The 15768-nt window shown below is 39.6% G+C and overlaps 1 protein-coding gene across 1 annotated transcript; it reads right to left on the reverse strand.

Annotated features, from left to right (window-relative positions):
- Positions 1–2258: 2258 nt before the first annotated feature.
- PPWD1 (peptidylprolyl isomerase domain and WD repeat containing 1) lies at positions 2259–15755 on the reverse strand. Its single transcript, XM_083817797.1, has 11 exons — positions 15583–15755; positions 14418–14520; positions 13621–13721; positions 12426–12546; positions 9376–9823; positions 8622–8812; positions 7960–8149; positions 6380–6561; positions 3836–3917; positions 3052–3234; positions 2259–2626 (listed from the first exon to the last, which is right to left on the reverse strand). Exons 1-11 carry the CDS (start codon positions 15734–15736, stop codon positions 2483–2485), a joined length of 1899 nt encoding a protein of 632 aa, XP_083673923.1. The 5' UTR covers positions 15737–15755; the 3' UTR covers positions 2259–2482.
- Positions 15756–15768: the final 13 nt, after the last annotated feature.

The following is a 15768-nucleotide window of genomic DNA, read 5'->3' on the forward strand; positions in this document are numbered from 1 at the left end:
GTGAGAAGAGTCCAACCCCCAGCTCCCCACACCTTCCTTTCAGGGAGTTGCAGAGAGCAGTAAGGTCTCCCCTGAGCCTCCTCTTCTCCATACTAAACAACCCCACTTCTGTCAGCTGCTCCCCATAGGACTTGTGTTCCAGGCCCTTCACCAGCTTCGTAGCCCTTCTCTAGACACGCTCCAGGGCCTCGATGTCCTTCCTGTAGCAAGGGGCCCAAAGCTGAACACAGTACTCGAGGTGCGGCCTCACCAGAGGAGAGTACAGGGGGCGATCACCTCCCTGGTCCTGCTGGCTACACTATTCCTGATACAAGCCAGGATGCCATTGGCCTTCTTGGCCACCTGGGCACACTGCCTGCTCGTGTTCAGGCGAGCATCAATCAGCACCCCCAGATCCTTTTCCTCTGCACAGCTTTTCAGCCAGTCTGCCCCAAGCCTGTAGCGCTGCATGGGGTTGTTGTGGCCAAAGTGCAGGACCCAGCACTTGGCCATGTTGAACCTCATCCCATTGGCCTCTGCCCATTGACCCAACCTGTCCAGGTCCCTCTGCAGGGCCTTCCTACCCACCTGCAGATCGACACTACCCCCAGCTTGGTGTCATCTGCAGACTTACTGAGGGTGCACTCAATTCCCTCACCCAAATCATCAATAAAGACATTAAAGAGGACAGGCCCCAACACCGACCCCTGGGGAACACCACTGGTGACCGGTCGCCAGCTGGACTTCACTCCGTTCACCACCACTCTCTGGGCCTGGCCGTCCAGCCAGTTTTTAACCCAGCAAAGAGTGTACCTGTCCAAGCCCTGGCCTGTCCAAGCCCTGGGCTGCCAGCTTCTCCAGGAGAATACTGTGGGAGACCGTGTCAAAGGCCTTGCTGAAGTCTGGGTAGACTACGTAACAGCCTTTCCCTCATCCACCAGGTGGGTCACCTGGTCATAGGAGGAGATGAGGTTGGTCAGGCAGGACTTGCCTTTCATGAACCCATGCTGGCTGGGCCTGATCCCCCAGTGGTCCCCCAGATGCTGTGTGACTGCATGCAAGGCAACCTGTTCCATCACCTTCCCTGGCACCGAGGTCAGGCTGACACGCCTGTAGTCCTCCAGGCCCTCCTTATGACCATTCTTGTAGATGGGCAGCACATAAGCAAGTCTCCCGTCATCTGGGATCTCTCCAGATGATCATGACCACTGACAGATGAGGGAAAGCAGCCCAGCAATCATATTCATCAACTCTCTCATCACCCTCGGGTGGATCCCCTCTGGCCCCATGGACTTGTCAGAGTCCAGGTGGAGCAGCAGGCCCCTAACTGTTTCCACCTTAACTGGGAGGGGTTTCTTCTGCTCCTTGTCACAGACTTACCGGTCAGGAGGCTGAGTATCCTGAGGATAAGTGGTCTGGCTAGTAAACGCAGATGTAAAAGAAGGCATTGAAGAACCTCAGCCTTTTCCTTGCCTCAGTATCGTGTTCCCCCCTGCATCCGGTAAAGGATGGAAATTCTCCTTGGCCCTCCTCTTGCTGTTAATATATTTATAAAAGCATTTTTCGTTGTCCTTAACCATAGTGGCCAGGTTGAGCTTGTGTTGGGCTTTGGCTTTCTGATTTTCTCTCTGCATATGCTGGCAACTTCCTTGTACTCTCCCTGTGTTGCCTGTCCCTTCTTCCACCAGACAAACCCTTTTTTTCTCCCAGACGCCCAGCAAAAGTTCCCTGTTCAGCCACATGGGTCTTCCTCCCCACCAGCCCATCTTACAGCGCACAATGACAGCCTGCTTCTGCGCATTTAAGACTGCCTTCCTGGACCCCTCTGCCCTTCAGGACTGACTCCCAAGGGACCCTCCCTACCAGTGCCCTGAACAGTTCAGTCAGCCCTCTGGAAGTCCAAGATAGCAGTTATACTGACCCCCCTCCTGACTTCACCAAGAACTCCACCATTTCATGCTTCAGGAAGCTGTCTTCCACGCACTCCAGGAACCTTCTAGACTGCTTCCTCAGGGCTGTACTGTATTTCCAGCATATGTCCAGGAAGTTAAAGTCCCCCATGAGGACAAGTGCTGGCAATACAGACATAGCCTAAGGGTTCTGACCTCTTCCTCTGTCAAAGATGTCACTAGCATAAGAAGGTTTAGACATGGAAGATGCAAATAAATATCAGAAAGGTACAAACTATACCTTGATTATATTCTAAAAACACTATCATGAGCCATGGTATAGACTTGCATCTTCAATCTTGTATAGAAGAGACAAGAAAAACACTAGACTTTGTAAGAAACAAGCAAATGTTTTTACTTTAAAAGACAGAGTTACCAGAAATACACGCTTAGGGCACTTCAGGTACATGAAAAACAGTAGAACTGGTGTTTGCTTTGTCCTGCCACTTCTTACATCCAGGAATTATCAAAAAGGTTTTTATTCATTCTAGGTCCTTTCTGTGTCCCACAATGCTGAGGTTTTTCTTTTCAAGTTGGAACCCTCAACTCTTAGCTTACTTCACTGTGATATTAATGATGCTGATATCCTCATAGGGTTTGTCGGTTTTGGGATTGACTTTTACGTTTGAGATTCTTTGAACAACTTCCATTCCTTTAGTCACCCGTCCAAACACGCTGTGCTTGTTGTCAAGCCAAGGCTGAGGTACAGGAGGAGAAAGAAAAGACATATATGTGGGTTAGGTACCAACCAAAGAAGAAAAGTGACCTAGAATAAGTGAACATGGATATATTTTATATCTAAAGACTATTAAACTGAACACATACATTAATCTAAAATATTCTAGTAATAAACAATTGCAAAAATGTGTTTTACTAAGAATCGGGTAAGGCCCTTACTCCCCAAGTCAAAAGGTCTTGTGATCACAGCACCTTCCTATTTTTAGATGATCATTTCAGTGAAGCCTACACATTGTACATCTTTGTGTGCAGCATCCACTTGCAAAATAACAAGAAAAAGGTTATTTCAACAGTATTGTGTTGCTTTTTCTATCAGAGAAGTTACTGTGTTTTTACTATGCAGTTAGCATCTCAGGCCTTAACCCAAACTTTTAATATTACTTACAGTTGGCACTACTGTTATGAAAAACTGGGATCCATTAGTATTTGGTCCTGCATTAGCCATGCTGAGTGTGTATGGTCTGTCATGTCGTAAAGTTGAATGAAATTCATCTTCAAATTCTCCTCCCCAAATACTTTCACCTCCCATGCCTGTACCCGTTGGGTCACCAGTCTGAATCATGAAACCCTGCACAGAAGTTAAACGTTATTACATCATCCCACAGAACAAAAAAGCAAAAATGGCTTATGCTAAGCTTGCCTTTTTTCAAACTTGCATTACATCTTTCAACAAAATTGAGTGTTAAAATGCTGTGGATAAGGGCTAAAGGTGGTAATTAACTACTTGAGTTTAAAAAAAACAACAAACAAGATTACTCATTGTTCTTGTTAGTGAAGGGTAGAAACATAACTGTTACCCTCTGCAATGACTTAGGCTGTATTAATTCTAGCGCAATAGAAGTAAGAAGCCTTACAAGAAATGCCATTCTGGGATGAAACTAAATCATAATTCAAGCACGAGTGCCGAACTGATCTTTCTCTCAATTTTGAGATTTTTTCCACCTTGTCAGTTGCGGGACACCTATTAAAAAGCTTCATGAAGTGATGATAAAGGTCATTAGAACCTCAAGTGTTGTTGACACCTTTCAGCAAACTATGAAACCGTTCCAGAAAGCCTTGTGTGAAAGGTCAAATAAAAATGCTAGCAGAGAGGGCTGACCACAAAGTTACATTCTGTAAAACTTAAAAAAAACAAAACAAAACAAAAAAAAAAACCTTTTACAAGTTACCTTGATAATACGGTGAAATATGTGTCCATTGTAATAGCCATTTCTGCTGTGCACACAGAAGTTTTCCACGGTTTTAGGGCACCTAAAATCACGTAACAGAAAATACAGGCTACAATACATATTTAACCGTATTGTGGCAAGGCCATAAAGATTTCAGGTGAGACTCAGATGCTGTTGTGCTGAGCACTGTTTCAGCATACTACAAAAGGGATCAAATAAGGATAAACCAGCCTCCCACTTTCTCAAACCCAGAGATGGAAACAAAACTTGAGAGGAGTATAAGGTTGCATGACTACACGGGAAGTCAGAAGCATGGTCAGGATCCAAATCTTTCTCAAAGCCTAAGTCAAGACACTACTGACTGCATATTCCTTCTCCAGCTTTTTGTTTACATATTTTCGATACACAAAACCAATTAAGGAATATAAGCTCCATAAGCAGAAAGGTGTTACTACTTTTAACCCTATAATTCTCTTAATCCATGTATGTAAGGTGTCCAGTGCTGTGTACAAAAAGTAAAATCTGAAACCACACTGTTTTAGTATTACAGAGCAACTCTGCAGTCAACACCAAGCCAGTTTTCCTCCTTTGGCATTACTGACAAACACTGTTCTGAACTAGGGTGAAAAGGTATTCAATACTGATGTAATAAAACCAAACCAAAACCTTTCACCTTGTGATTTTTTTGTTGTTGTGTGTTCTCCCCATTCTCCCAAGAGTAGATGCTACCAGAGCTGCAGTTCTTTCTGCTAGTTCTTTCAGTGGTTTTAGGAAATGGATTAGTAGCCACAGTAGATCTGCATATGCAGATTTACAGTAACCCACATTTTCCCAGTAAACCAGACAACAGCCAGGTTAAGTCCATGGTTGTGGAGTTACTTTAGCTGTGACAAGGAACATTAGTTGGGCTTAAGTCATACTCTAAAGCATCTTGTTAAACAGCACCAATAACGTAACTAATGGAACAGACAGGCTTCACTCCCAGCTCCTGCTAAGCAGTACAGAAGTGGTCATTCATATTAGTCTAGGAGCACATGGGCAGAGATTTAAAGGGCGTACAAAGCCACATCCTCAGTTCTGTACTTTAATTTTTGAATCACTTTTATCTTGAAGAGATTTTAATTTCAAAGCTCCGACAACAGGAAATACCAGAAAAGAAAGGACAAACATAACCATAACCAAGACTGATATTACTCTTGTATTCAATCTAAAAAAAACATTGCAATGAACTTAACAATACTGTGCATGCAAATACACTGACATACTGTCATAAGAATTAGAAAAAAAGTCATAAATAACGTAGCTTGGCCTGTCACTCACTAGTATATGCTGTACCCTTTCTGCAACCTATATGCTACAAGTAAGAATTACAGGAACTAGGTTTTGATGGAAGGAGAAATCAGTTAATACAGCAATGGAAGGCTAACAGCCCTACAGGTTAGAATAAAGGTTGTGTTGCCTTAACTGTGGTTATGACAAAACGTGCAGTTGTTTCTGGAGAAACATGGACTACACCTAGATAGGCTAGGTTTCAATTTATAGCAAAGTTGGCATCATATATAAATCTACTGTTGCATAAAAAAAATCTTTGCATGTATTAGTATCATGGAGTAATGCTGACACAAAAACTTCAATAATCACACACAAAACACTTAATAAATTATATGCCCAGTTTGGGATATACACTGCACTAACGCTATATGCTAGTAATAATTTTAAGTTGATCTTGAAGGATCTACAATACTCTAAGATGTAATACAATTGCCACGTTTGGAAGTTGCAAACAGTACTATTTACCCTTTTTAAAAACTGCAGTGATGTTTCCCCTTTTCCAGTCACTGGGGACTTCACCTGACTGCCAGGACTTTTCAAATGTGCTGGAGAGAGGCTTGGCAATTCCACCAGCCAGTTCCCTCAGGACCCTGGCATGCATTGCATTGGGCCCTATAGACTTGTACCTGTTCAGTTTCACCAGGTGGTCTTGAACCCACTCTTTGCTTACAGTGGGAGGCACTTTGCTCCCCCAGCCCCTGCCCTGAGGGTCAGGGAAATGCGATGTGGGAAGCCTGAACGGCACTGAAAGCTGATGCAAAGAACTTGCTGGGTATCTCAGCCATCTCCATGCCTGTTGTCACCAGCCTCTGCCTTCTCCCTGTCTGTTGTTACCAGAAATCGAACAGCACTGCATTACAAAAATATGTAGCTTGCACAGCCACAGCAAACCATCATGACCTAGCCACATCTGAGATTTAGAGAACAAACAAAAGTTCAGGAAGAAACTTCCTTAACCAATAAATAAAAGAGCAAAAAACATTAAAAAAAAATCCCACTGATGCTTTGACCTATTTTTGCCACACGTTATTAGTGTTTGTCAAGAGCCACACTGTGGTAGCTTGAGGTATTACAAAACTGTCAAGGAATGAGAACAATAAAAAATGAGGAAAAGAATCATTCCTAGCTTGGAAGTTAAATCTTGGGTACTGCCACCAAAAAAACACAGAAGGAAGGCAAAATGGAGCAACAGGAAAACTGCCAAATACATACTCAACAGGAAAAAGCTTGATATGAATATCTCCCATGCTTGTGTGGATAATGGCACTGTCAGAAACTCTTTTGGGACCTTCTGCTTGGGTAGCTGCCATGACTTCTTCTTTAGAAGGTTTCTCATTAAAGACATCTCTGTCTGAATCTGCACTCTTTGTATCTTCTGGTTCACGTTTAGTAAACTGAAAAACAAAAGAACTGAAGGTAAGAGTTTGTATTTCTCTTTTGTTTTTCCTTATCTTACAAAGCACTCTGCACCCGAGACATCAATGTGAAGATTTAACTTCCTAGACAGCCAACTAGATTTGAGATGTTTTCATTTCAGAATTCAGAGACTACATTTCACCGTCATTCATTATCAGCATTTCCAGTCACAAATTCCAGTACGGATACATGTAAGTCCAAATAACTTTTTATAATTTGTTATCTTCTAAACTTCCCCTTTCCCAAATAAAGCCCACAGTAGTAGCTCAGCACCATTTCTTTAGAAAGTAATGGAGAATCATTGTGTTCTACTACATTCAGACAAAACTTTTGGTTTCATCATAAAATTGCTGGTTTCATTACAAAGTCAAACTAAATTCTCTTATCCCAATACTGTATTAATGCAAAACTATAAGAAAAACTGCAAATTCAACTTAAACTAAGAGAAACCTCAGAACTGAAAGTTTTATAGCACCTCTTAAAGAAGCAAGACATACAATAAATATCAGAGTACACAAGTATCCACAGAAGTATGTACAATTACGTACCAAATGACAATCACTAATTTTCTGCATGCATTCACTCGCCATGTACTCATGCTTTCTGCAGAAAGAGTGATGTTTCCATATGGGTTCTAAGTTTTCTTCCTTTCTTGTTAAACTGTTCAGAGTGGTATATTCCATTATATACTTTATACTAACCACATGAATGTTTAGAAAATATACTATTTTGCTCCAACTGAAAACATGATTCAGACATGATTCAAATTCAAGCACAACTAACAACAGACAGACTGACCTCTAACCTTTGCTCTGATCACATCCCAGACCAAGTACTACATACTTACTCCAGATCTGCTTGTCTTTTTCACTGCATCTGAACTAAAATCTAAATTCTGAATCTGTCTTTTTCACTTACCCATAAAGCACTTACTGCTACTGCGTCCTGATGCTACCCAGAATTTAATTGTTGTTATATAATTTATACATAGCTAATCATTGTTCCTTTATCACTACAATACCTCGTTAGTTTTTTATAAATGTTCTTACGTAAGTTTCTTAAACTAGACCAGAAGTCTGCACCCTTTCTCAGAGAACTGTAACTGAGACAGCTAAAAGGATTCAAGTTTCTTTAACTACTTGAGCAACAGTGAAAACAAAATTAGAGGCAACGAAGCTATTTCCAGACAATTTTTGGCTAGCTTAAACTAAAAATTCTAGAATGTACTTGCAATTTAAAAGGACACCTCTAGAAAAGTTGTGTTTGCAAGTATTAAAGACAACCAGCATGGAAAATGCACAAGTAGAAAATCAAAAAATAATATAGAGAAAACATCAATAGAAGAATAGAGTTACTTAAATGAACACCACACACACCATGTAAAACCTGTTTTTCTTAAATGCTGTGCAGATTACTGTTGGATCTGCCTGGATATTCTGCAGAACAGGATTTTCAGATGCCTTCATCTCTATAGTGATTGCAGCACGATGTTTCTTTGCTACTCCTTGGAACAAAGCTAGTTGCATCACCCTGATGTTCTCTTGTTTTCCCAAGATACGAATACACCTGAAGTACGAGAAGAAGAAAAGTGTAACAACTGTTAGCTGCTCACAGTCAGACAGTATCTCTTTTCTGACTGCAAGAAATGTAAAGCAACCAAAAGCCCCTCTAAACAATTTTTACTAATTGTAATTATAATGCTTCTCTATTCAAACTTGCTACGTAATTTTCTAGTCAGACTCCCTACCCTATAAAAAAGCAAACTGCATGATCCACATTTACTTTGTTATATCCAGTCAGCCACAGATTAATTCATCTCTCATCTTTAATATGAATATGCTTGCTGTATTTTCTCATTTTACCAAGCTCTGAACTGAAATGACCCAGTAATAATCATGGGAATATTTTTAATCAACAGTCTAACTTAAGGATCCCAAATAACAACAAAAAGCTTAGTAACATCCAGTTATATTGTTTTAAATATGAGTGATTAAGTATGGACTCTGAAACAAATTTATCTATCTCCACTAAAACTTACCTGTTAGTCTCCACATTTATGACCTTAATGCCCAACATTGTTCCATAGAGAACGAAGTGTCCAGTTTCATCAAATATTATATTAATTAATCTTACTGCATCCACTTTCTCCAGCTCCCGCTCAACTGCCATGCGTCGGCCAAACTCCATGTCTGGTAGTTGCTGCCTCATCTGCTGAAGTTCAGTAAACATCTAAAGAAAAAAAAAAAAAATCACATTAACATACTTCAAAATTCTGACACAGTTAAACACTAATTCACATGCATAGAAAGCAAAGACCAAGCAAGACTACACAGCTCAAACTACCTGAAGAGTTAAAATAAAAACAAGTAATACTATTTTAATGACCTTATAGCCATGCTGTTGTATTAGGCTCAAGCAAAGAAAAAGAAGTATGTAGCTGTCTAGCAGAGCTTTGAGAAGATTATAAATTTGTTTCATTATTACAATTATTACTTGAAATGGTAATTACTAATTACTCTTTCTAATTACTTTCTAATAAAAAGAAATCTAGCAATATGAAAACATAAATGAAAATTAACAACTCAGTATCACTCAATAGCTAACAAATCAATGAGAATTTCAGGGCAAAGCAATGTAAGAAGCAAGGAAGAGAACAGGGAAAACCTCTTCTGCAAGAAAAACGTAACAATTGAGTTCAGCTTTAAATGAAGATGATAATGTAGGTAAAAGTGCTGGTTAGTGAAGTCAAACAGAGAAAAAGTCTCAAAGAAGAGAAGCAAGACCCAACTCACACTCAGAGATTCATCAAAGACTCTCATGAGCTTCCCCGTCAAAAATCGGAAAATTCTAACTTTTCTGTCAGACCCAAGAGTGGCCATTTTCTTGCCATCTGGTGAAAAACTTATACTGGATGGGTACGCCTTGCATTTAGCAAATTCATATAGATCAGTATCTGTTTTATACTCCCAGTTCACATTCTTGGGAAATTTATATTCATGAGGAGTACCAGTCCAGTACTCAATCATTCCAGATTTGTCAGCAGACACTACTACTTTGAAGACAGGGTTCAACCGTATCTGAGTAAGAGAGGATGTATGGAGTTTATCAAAAACATGAAGTGGCTGGTTATTTCCTCGTCCATCATATATGAATATTTTTCCTGTGCTCTTCTCAGATGTTGCAACAGAAGATATGGCATCTCCAGGGCAATATACCCATTCACATTGGCCAGGAGAGTAGCTGCAACAAAGAATGGAAGGAAAACAAACAACAACAACAACAAAGAAATAAGAACAGATGGTTTTACTCATGTAAGAATCAAATTAAGCTATAAATTTGAAATCAAATATCTGGAGCAAATTTTGAACTTTATTTACTCATCTTGCTAATACGTATCTTGCTAAAATTTAACAGTGTTATCACCAAGCTTTTCCAAGCAACATGAATCAGTGGATGGTTCAGCCCATTTGTGTTGCTTCCGCATTGTTTCATAAAGAGGCTGTGACAGAAACCAGCACAGGTTAGGTAGGTGGGTATAAAAGAAGAAAAAGGATAGAAATCCAAATAAACAGCACTGAGTAGTATTAAAGATTGCTACTCAATTTTTATGAGTCAATAGCATTGCTCTCCCGGCTCTAAGTGATTAATGCTTCGCTGCAAATGAAGACAATGTACCTACTGAAGAGTATAACTGAAAAAAAAATGTAATTTAATTATCCAGATATAAACAAAACTAAGACAATCACAGTACATTCAGTAGCTGTTCTGAATGTATTTAAGAAGGAACACACTGGCTACTAGCAAATGTAATCTATAAATAAAACAAACCAGAAATATGGTCAATAATCTAAGGGTTTTTTTTGTTTCATTATAAAAACTGTTTTTTTAAAATGTCCGTAAGCAAAGATTCCAAGAACTGGAACTCCAGAACTAAATGATAGGCACAATGAAGGAATGATATGAGTCTCCATACGAAACTCATATGTAGAATCCTATCAGACTAACAGATATCAAAGGCCTGATGAATGACAGATACTTATCACTTGGATTTTCACTGCAAAGGACAGAATCAAAAAAAACAAAAAAAGCGGTGGTGGTGGGTAATAAATACAATGTCTCATTGTTCTGTGCAATGTTACACACACTTCCTGCAGAAACACCTATCCTTCTCCAGACCATTTATGGAAGCATAAAGCATGGGAATCTGCAGACAGCTACACTGTACAAATTAGTTAAAAATGAAAGGATCTCAAGAATTTCAGACAAAGCTAATCAACCATGAAACATACTGGCATGTACCTATCACAGCAGGCAACACAAGGTAATACAAGGTGAAAAGACCACACAGCATTTATGAATTCTACATTAACCACTGCAAGCCTGAGCAAACAGCCATTAAAATTTTCTCAGTCAGGTAAACAGAAACCAGACACTCAATAAGCATTAGTGCAGAAAATAAAACAATGAATGTTAAATTTAAAAAGCTATTCTCAGTAATGCTTGTGTTACAGTTGTATACTTTTCTCTTCTTCATTAAAAAGTTCACCCTAAGTCAAATCCAATTATCTCTGAAAAGGTATACAAGGGAGGGGAGTTTATACAAGCTTATACAAGGGATTACTGTTGTTGAGAAAAACTATTTAGAGATATGTCAGAGATATAGTATAGACAAACTTTAAAGTATAATTCAGGATATCCTTGATGCAAAATGGATTTAAAATCTACCTTAATTCCCCTTGAATCCTCAAACAAAAAAAAAATCACTATTATAACAAATATATATTTAATATTAAATTAATTTTATTTCATGGTATAGTTTTACCAGGTTTTTTTAGTGACATACAGAGCTGCTAAGTACAAAACACCAGCAGAAACAAATGACTACGCCTGACTTGAATTTTTCCACAGCAGACAGACAAGACTGAATCAATTCCTATAAGCCAATTAGGTTATTTGGATGATGTTATTCATAATATAACCAGAAAACAGCTAACATACGTGTTTACATGGACATTCTGAAAAATACCCAAATATCATATAGTTACAATAGCCTTCAAAGCAGTGGAAATCTTAGCACTAATTTCAATTAAAAGAACTATGCCAATACTGAACATTTTTGAGTTTATACCTCGACTCAATGTCACAATTAATCAGCAAATAGCAGACTACATGGAATAAATGTTTTCAAATTTCAAAAGGCTTTTGGAAACATCAGTATTTCTATCATTCTTATTACAGCATCCACTGATCCTCCCACTTTCCAAATGCATTCCTGCAATGATGTGTGCCTGGCTTTCCTATGCTACTGATATAATTGCAGTAACATACAATCCTGTTTCCCCCAAATTCTTTATCTACATACTTTGTAACTACAGCAATTCTACAATAGCAAGACTAAGGAAAACTATATTCTTTTTAACAGAAGAAGAAATTGCTATCCCTAACACAGCACATGATGACAAATAATACATACAGGCCAGATTTCTTCTCTAGCTGAACTGTTAGTTAGCTGTAATTTTTAAATTCAGTGCCAAACAACAAGAAGAAAATAAAGATGTCTAGCTAAATACTTCGGGAAACACCACATCTTTCTGCTTAACATTAGATGCTGAGGACAGGTGTAGTCCTACTACACTCATCTGAAGGGTACATACAGTCATACATTTTTCTACACTCAGGCAAGCAGTCTTCACTGGATACATCATTTTCAATAACTCAACTTCCTCAGCTACATTTGATTGGCAAAAAAAAATAATCAAGTAGAACGAATTATTTACTTAGCTCTTATGTAAAATGATTCCCATTTGTAATCCTAAACATTTTCAAGAACCAAGCAACTTACCCAAGTTTCAGCATGTTGATCATATCAAAGTTGACTACATCGAACACCTTCATGGCTTTGTCATCTCCAACTGAACAAAATAACGCCCCCTCTGAACTAACAGCAATACTCTCAATAACACCTGTTTAAACAACGTAACATACTATTAAGACACAGGAAAGGGGCATTCTTCATTTCAGTTCTCCACAGAAAAACAAAAACCATACAGACATCTAAAACTGCTTCAGCTGTTTCTCCATCTTTTTTGAATTAAAAAGTTGTGTTAAGGGTTTTTGTTTTTCTTTTTCTTTATTTCTTTACTACCACACATTTTGTATGCTATCACTGTTTACAATCAGGTAATGATGATGAACTAGTTACCATCTACCTAAGGGGGAGATTATGATTACAATTATTTTAATATAAAATATTCATTAAAAAAAAAGAGAACAAGATTATTACATGAGAAATAAATGAGCTCTTAGACTTGCATCACTCAAGACACAAAACGCAGCAGAATGCTAACTCTTACAATCTTGCCATTAACATGCATAATAATCGAAATTACTCTGCAACTGAGACTTCAACAAGTTTTTCACAGTACTTATTTACACTTGGTAGGCTTCATTCTCATGTTTTGTTTCTGTACATAATGAGAAGCTGATAGCTAAAATCAAGAATTTGCCATAACATTTTTTTAAATTCTAAACAGAAACAGTACTTTTACTATTTCCTATTATTTTTCTTATTGTGACAGTGTGCTTATCAGACTGTTTTTTCCATCAGGCAGATCATCATGTGTAATAGCAATGAGTACCTTAATGCTTAGCATAGTACAGATGGTAGGTGATGACAGTACCATAGCTTAAAGTAATATCTTTTTAAAGATCTCTGGATTTTATGTACCCTGCTCGTCTTTTTTAAATAGACACTTTCTCTCTGTCCTAGACGTTCTCCCTACAAGCAGAGCACAAGGCATTGCAAAGGATGTAGGGGATCTCTGCAGGAGTCATCTCACCTGTTTTATTCACACCCTATTCCTCCTGCAGTTTGGGAGGTGAATGTACGGGAGAAGGGAATGAAGGAAGAGAGGTAGTTATCATTTAATCCCTGACTGCAGTAAGCGGGTCCCAGAACCCCTCTCCTTTTTGTTTGCACTCCCTCTTCAAACTTGGGCAGCAGGGGTAAGTTCTATAAAAAAAAAGCAAATTCTTACCTAAGTGGCTACGAAAGTGTTTAACAAACTCAATCCCTTCTTCTATTTTTTTCCAGAATTTTACATGTCCATCATGACTGGCTGTTATGATAAAATCTGTCCTACAATTACAAAAGAAGAAAAACAGAAATACAGAATTACAGAAATACACATACTTCACTCCACTTTTGGACAATAATTTGCATTATGACACTAGAACTAAGACAGTATAGAAAATGAACTTTAAACAAATCACTGTAACAGTCTGTCTCAATGGGTACTATTAATCCTGAAAGAGAAATAATTATTTTAATGTGCTCTGCATTCATCTATGAAAGGTCAACAGCCTGAATTTAAGAAATATGTAATACTATCATTTTTTACTATGTAAGTTTGACTTCTCATTTAGGTCTGGTTTTACAGCAGATACTATTCGCTACTATTAAAAATATATGTATATCCACATACACTTGAAAATAGATACACACATACAATAGACAAGAAAACGATCTCCTCAACCTGTGCAATTCTGCTGAATCATATTTCACTCAGTTGCATTCAGTACTTCCTACTGCTGCATATACTGCACTTTGCAATATGGATTTTAAGAACCCCTTTTCATCTATTTAAACAATTTTTATCTTGCTTATAAGTCCTTTCCTTTACACTCAGTTTTCAAAGTTTTCAAAAAAACTTGAAATGCCACATCTGCACATAACTTTCCTTTATTAAATTTCTGCACTGAAAACTTCCCAGTATATACAAGAACACATCTCTGATGACAACATACAGTGGGGAAAAAAAACAAACAGACTTACTTGGTACATGCCACGTGTGTAATGACATCTCTGTGCATGTAACTGCGTTCATACATTGAAGCACATGGTAGATTTTCAAGATAAACATGTTCAAATTCAAGGACTAAAAAAAATAAAAGGAAAATCAGGAAATGTATTTTATGAATGTTTTTAAGAAAAACTTTTGTTAAGCTTCTGTTCACCATCATTACCTTTGAATACCTTACTCCCAATTTTAATAAAGAGAACATTAGGACTTTGTGCAAACATAAATGGGATTTCCACTCTGGCTTTGTGCTCAGAATTCTTGATTCTTGGCAGACTAAAGCCAAAGTCTTCTTTTACCCATACAGGTGCCCCCCCTTTTAAAGTAACTATTACCTTGGCTGTCTGAATATTTAGAAAGAATTTCAAGACTTTTTAAGGGCCTGCCAGGAAACAGAAGATCAACCACAGCTCATTTTTTTCCAAAAGGACAATGGCCTTGTTCTACAAGAAGGGCTTCTGTAAGTACATCAGTGATAAATGGCAGGCTAGCAAAAATGTGGGCCCTCGTGAAGGCAATGGGAGGCCTGGTTAGCTGGGACATGGAGAAGGCTGAGGTACTCAATGACTTTTTTACCTCAGTCTTCACTGGCAAGTGTTCTAGGTACAGCACCCAAGTTGCAGAAGGCAAAAGCGGGGACTGGGGGAATGAAGAACCATAGAATCATAGAATCATTAAGGTTGGAAGAGACCTTCAAGATCGTCTGGTCCAACCATCCCCCTACCACCAATGTCACCCACTAAACCATGTCCCTAAGCACCAGGTCCAACCTTTCCTTAAACACCCCCAGGGACGGTGACTCCACCACCTCCCTGGGCAACCCATCCCAACACCTGACTGCTCTTTCTGAGGAGAAATGTCTCCTCATTTCCAACCTGAACCTCCCCTGGCACAACCTGAGGCCATTCCCTCTAGGCCTATCACTAGTTATCTGCGAGAAGAGGCCGACCCCCAGCTCCCCACGCCTTCCTCTCAGGGAGTTGCAGAGAGCAATGAGGTCTCCCTGAGCCTCCTCTCAGCACCACCTGCAGCAGGACAGGCGGTGCGGCCCTGTCACGGGCCGCCCACAGAGGCTGCAGCCCCATCCCTGGAGCTGTTCCCGGTCCCCCCACCCCGCACCCCGCACCCCCCTGCCCTCACCTCTCCTCTTCTTCGCCTGCGCCGCCTCCCCCGGCAGCGGCCCGACCCAGCGCTCCCCATCTTCCTCCCCCTCCTCCTCCTCCTCGTCCTCCTCCCCGCCCTCCGCCGCCGCCTCGCTGGGCTTCCTCTTGCGCTCCGGCTCCGCGGCCGCCATGCCGCGCTGCGTCACCGCGCCGCGCCGCGCCG

The sequence above is a fragment of the Anser anser genome (genome assembly GCF_964211835.1).
Source record: "Anser anser genome assembly, chromosome: Z".
Lineage (NCBI taxonomy): Eukaryota > Metazoa > Chordata > Aves > Anseriformes > Anatidae > Anser > Anser anser.

Excerpts from the sequence above, each read along its gene's own strand:
- PPWD1 (XM_083817797.1), bottom strand. The coding sequence starts at position 15,736 with ATGGCGGCCGCGGAGCCGGAGCGCAAGAGGAAGCCCAGCGAGGCGGCG. Across the intron at positions 6,562-7,959 it reads AGAAAAACAGGTTTTACATG|TTTACTAAACGTGAACCAGA; the intron begins GTGTGTGTGGTG and ends TTTGTTTTTCAG. Across the intron at positions 3,235-3,835 it reads TATTTCACCGTATTATCAAG|GGTTTCATGATTCAGACTGG; the intron begins GTAACTTGTAAA and ends ACTTCTGTGCAG.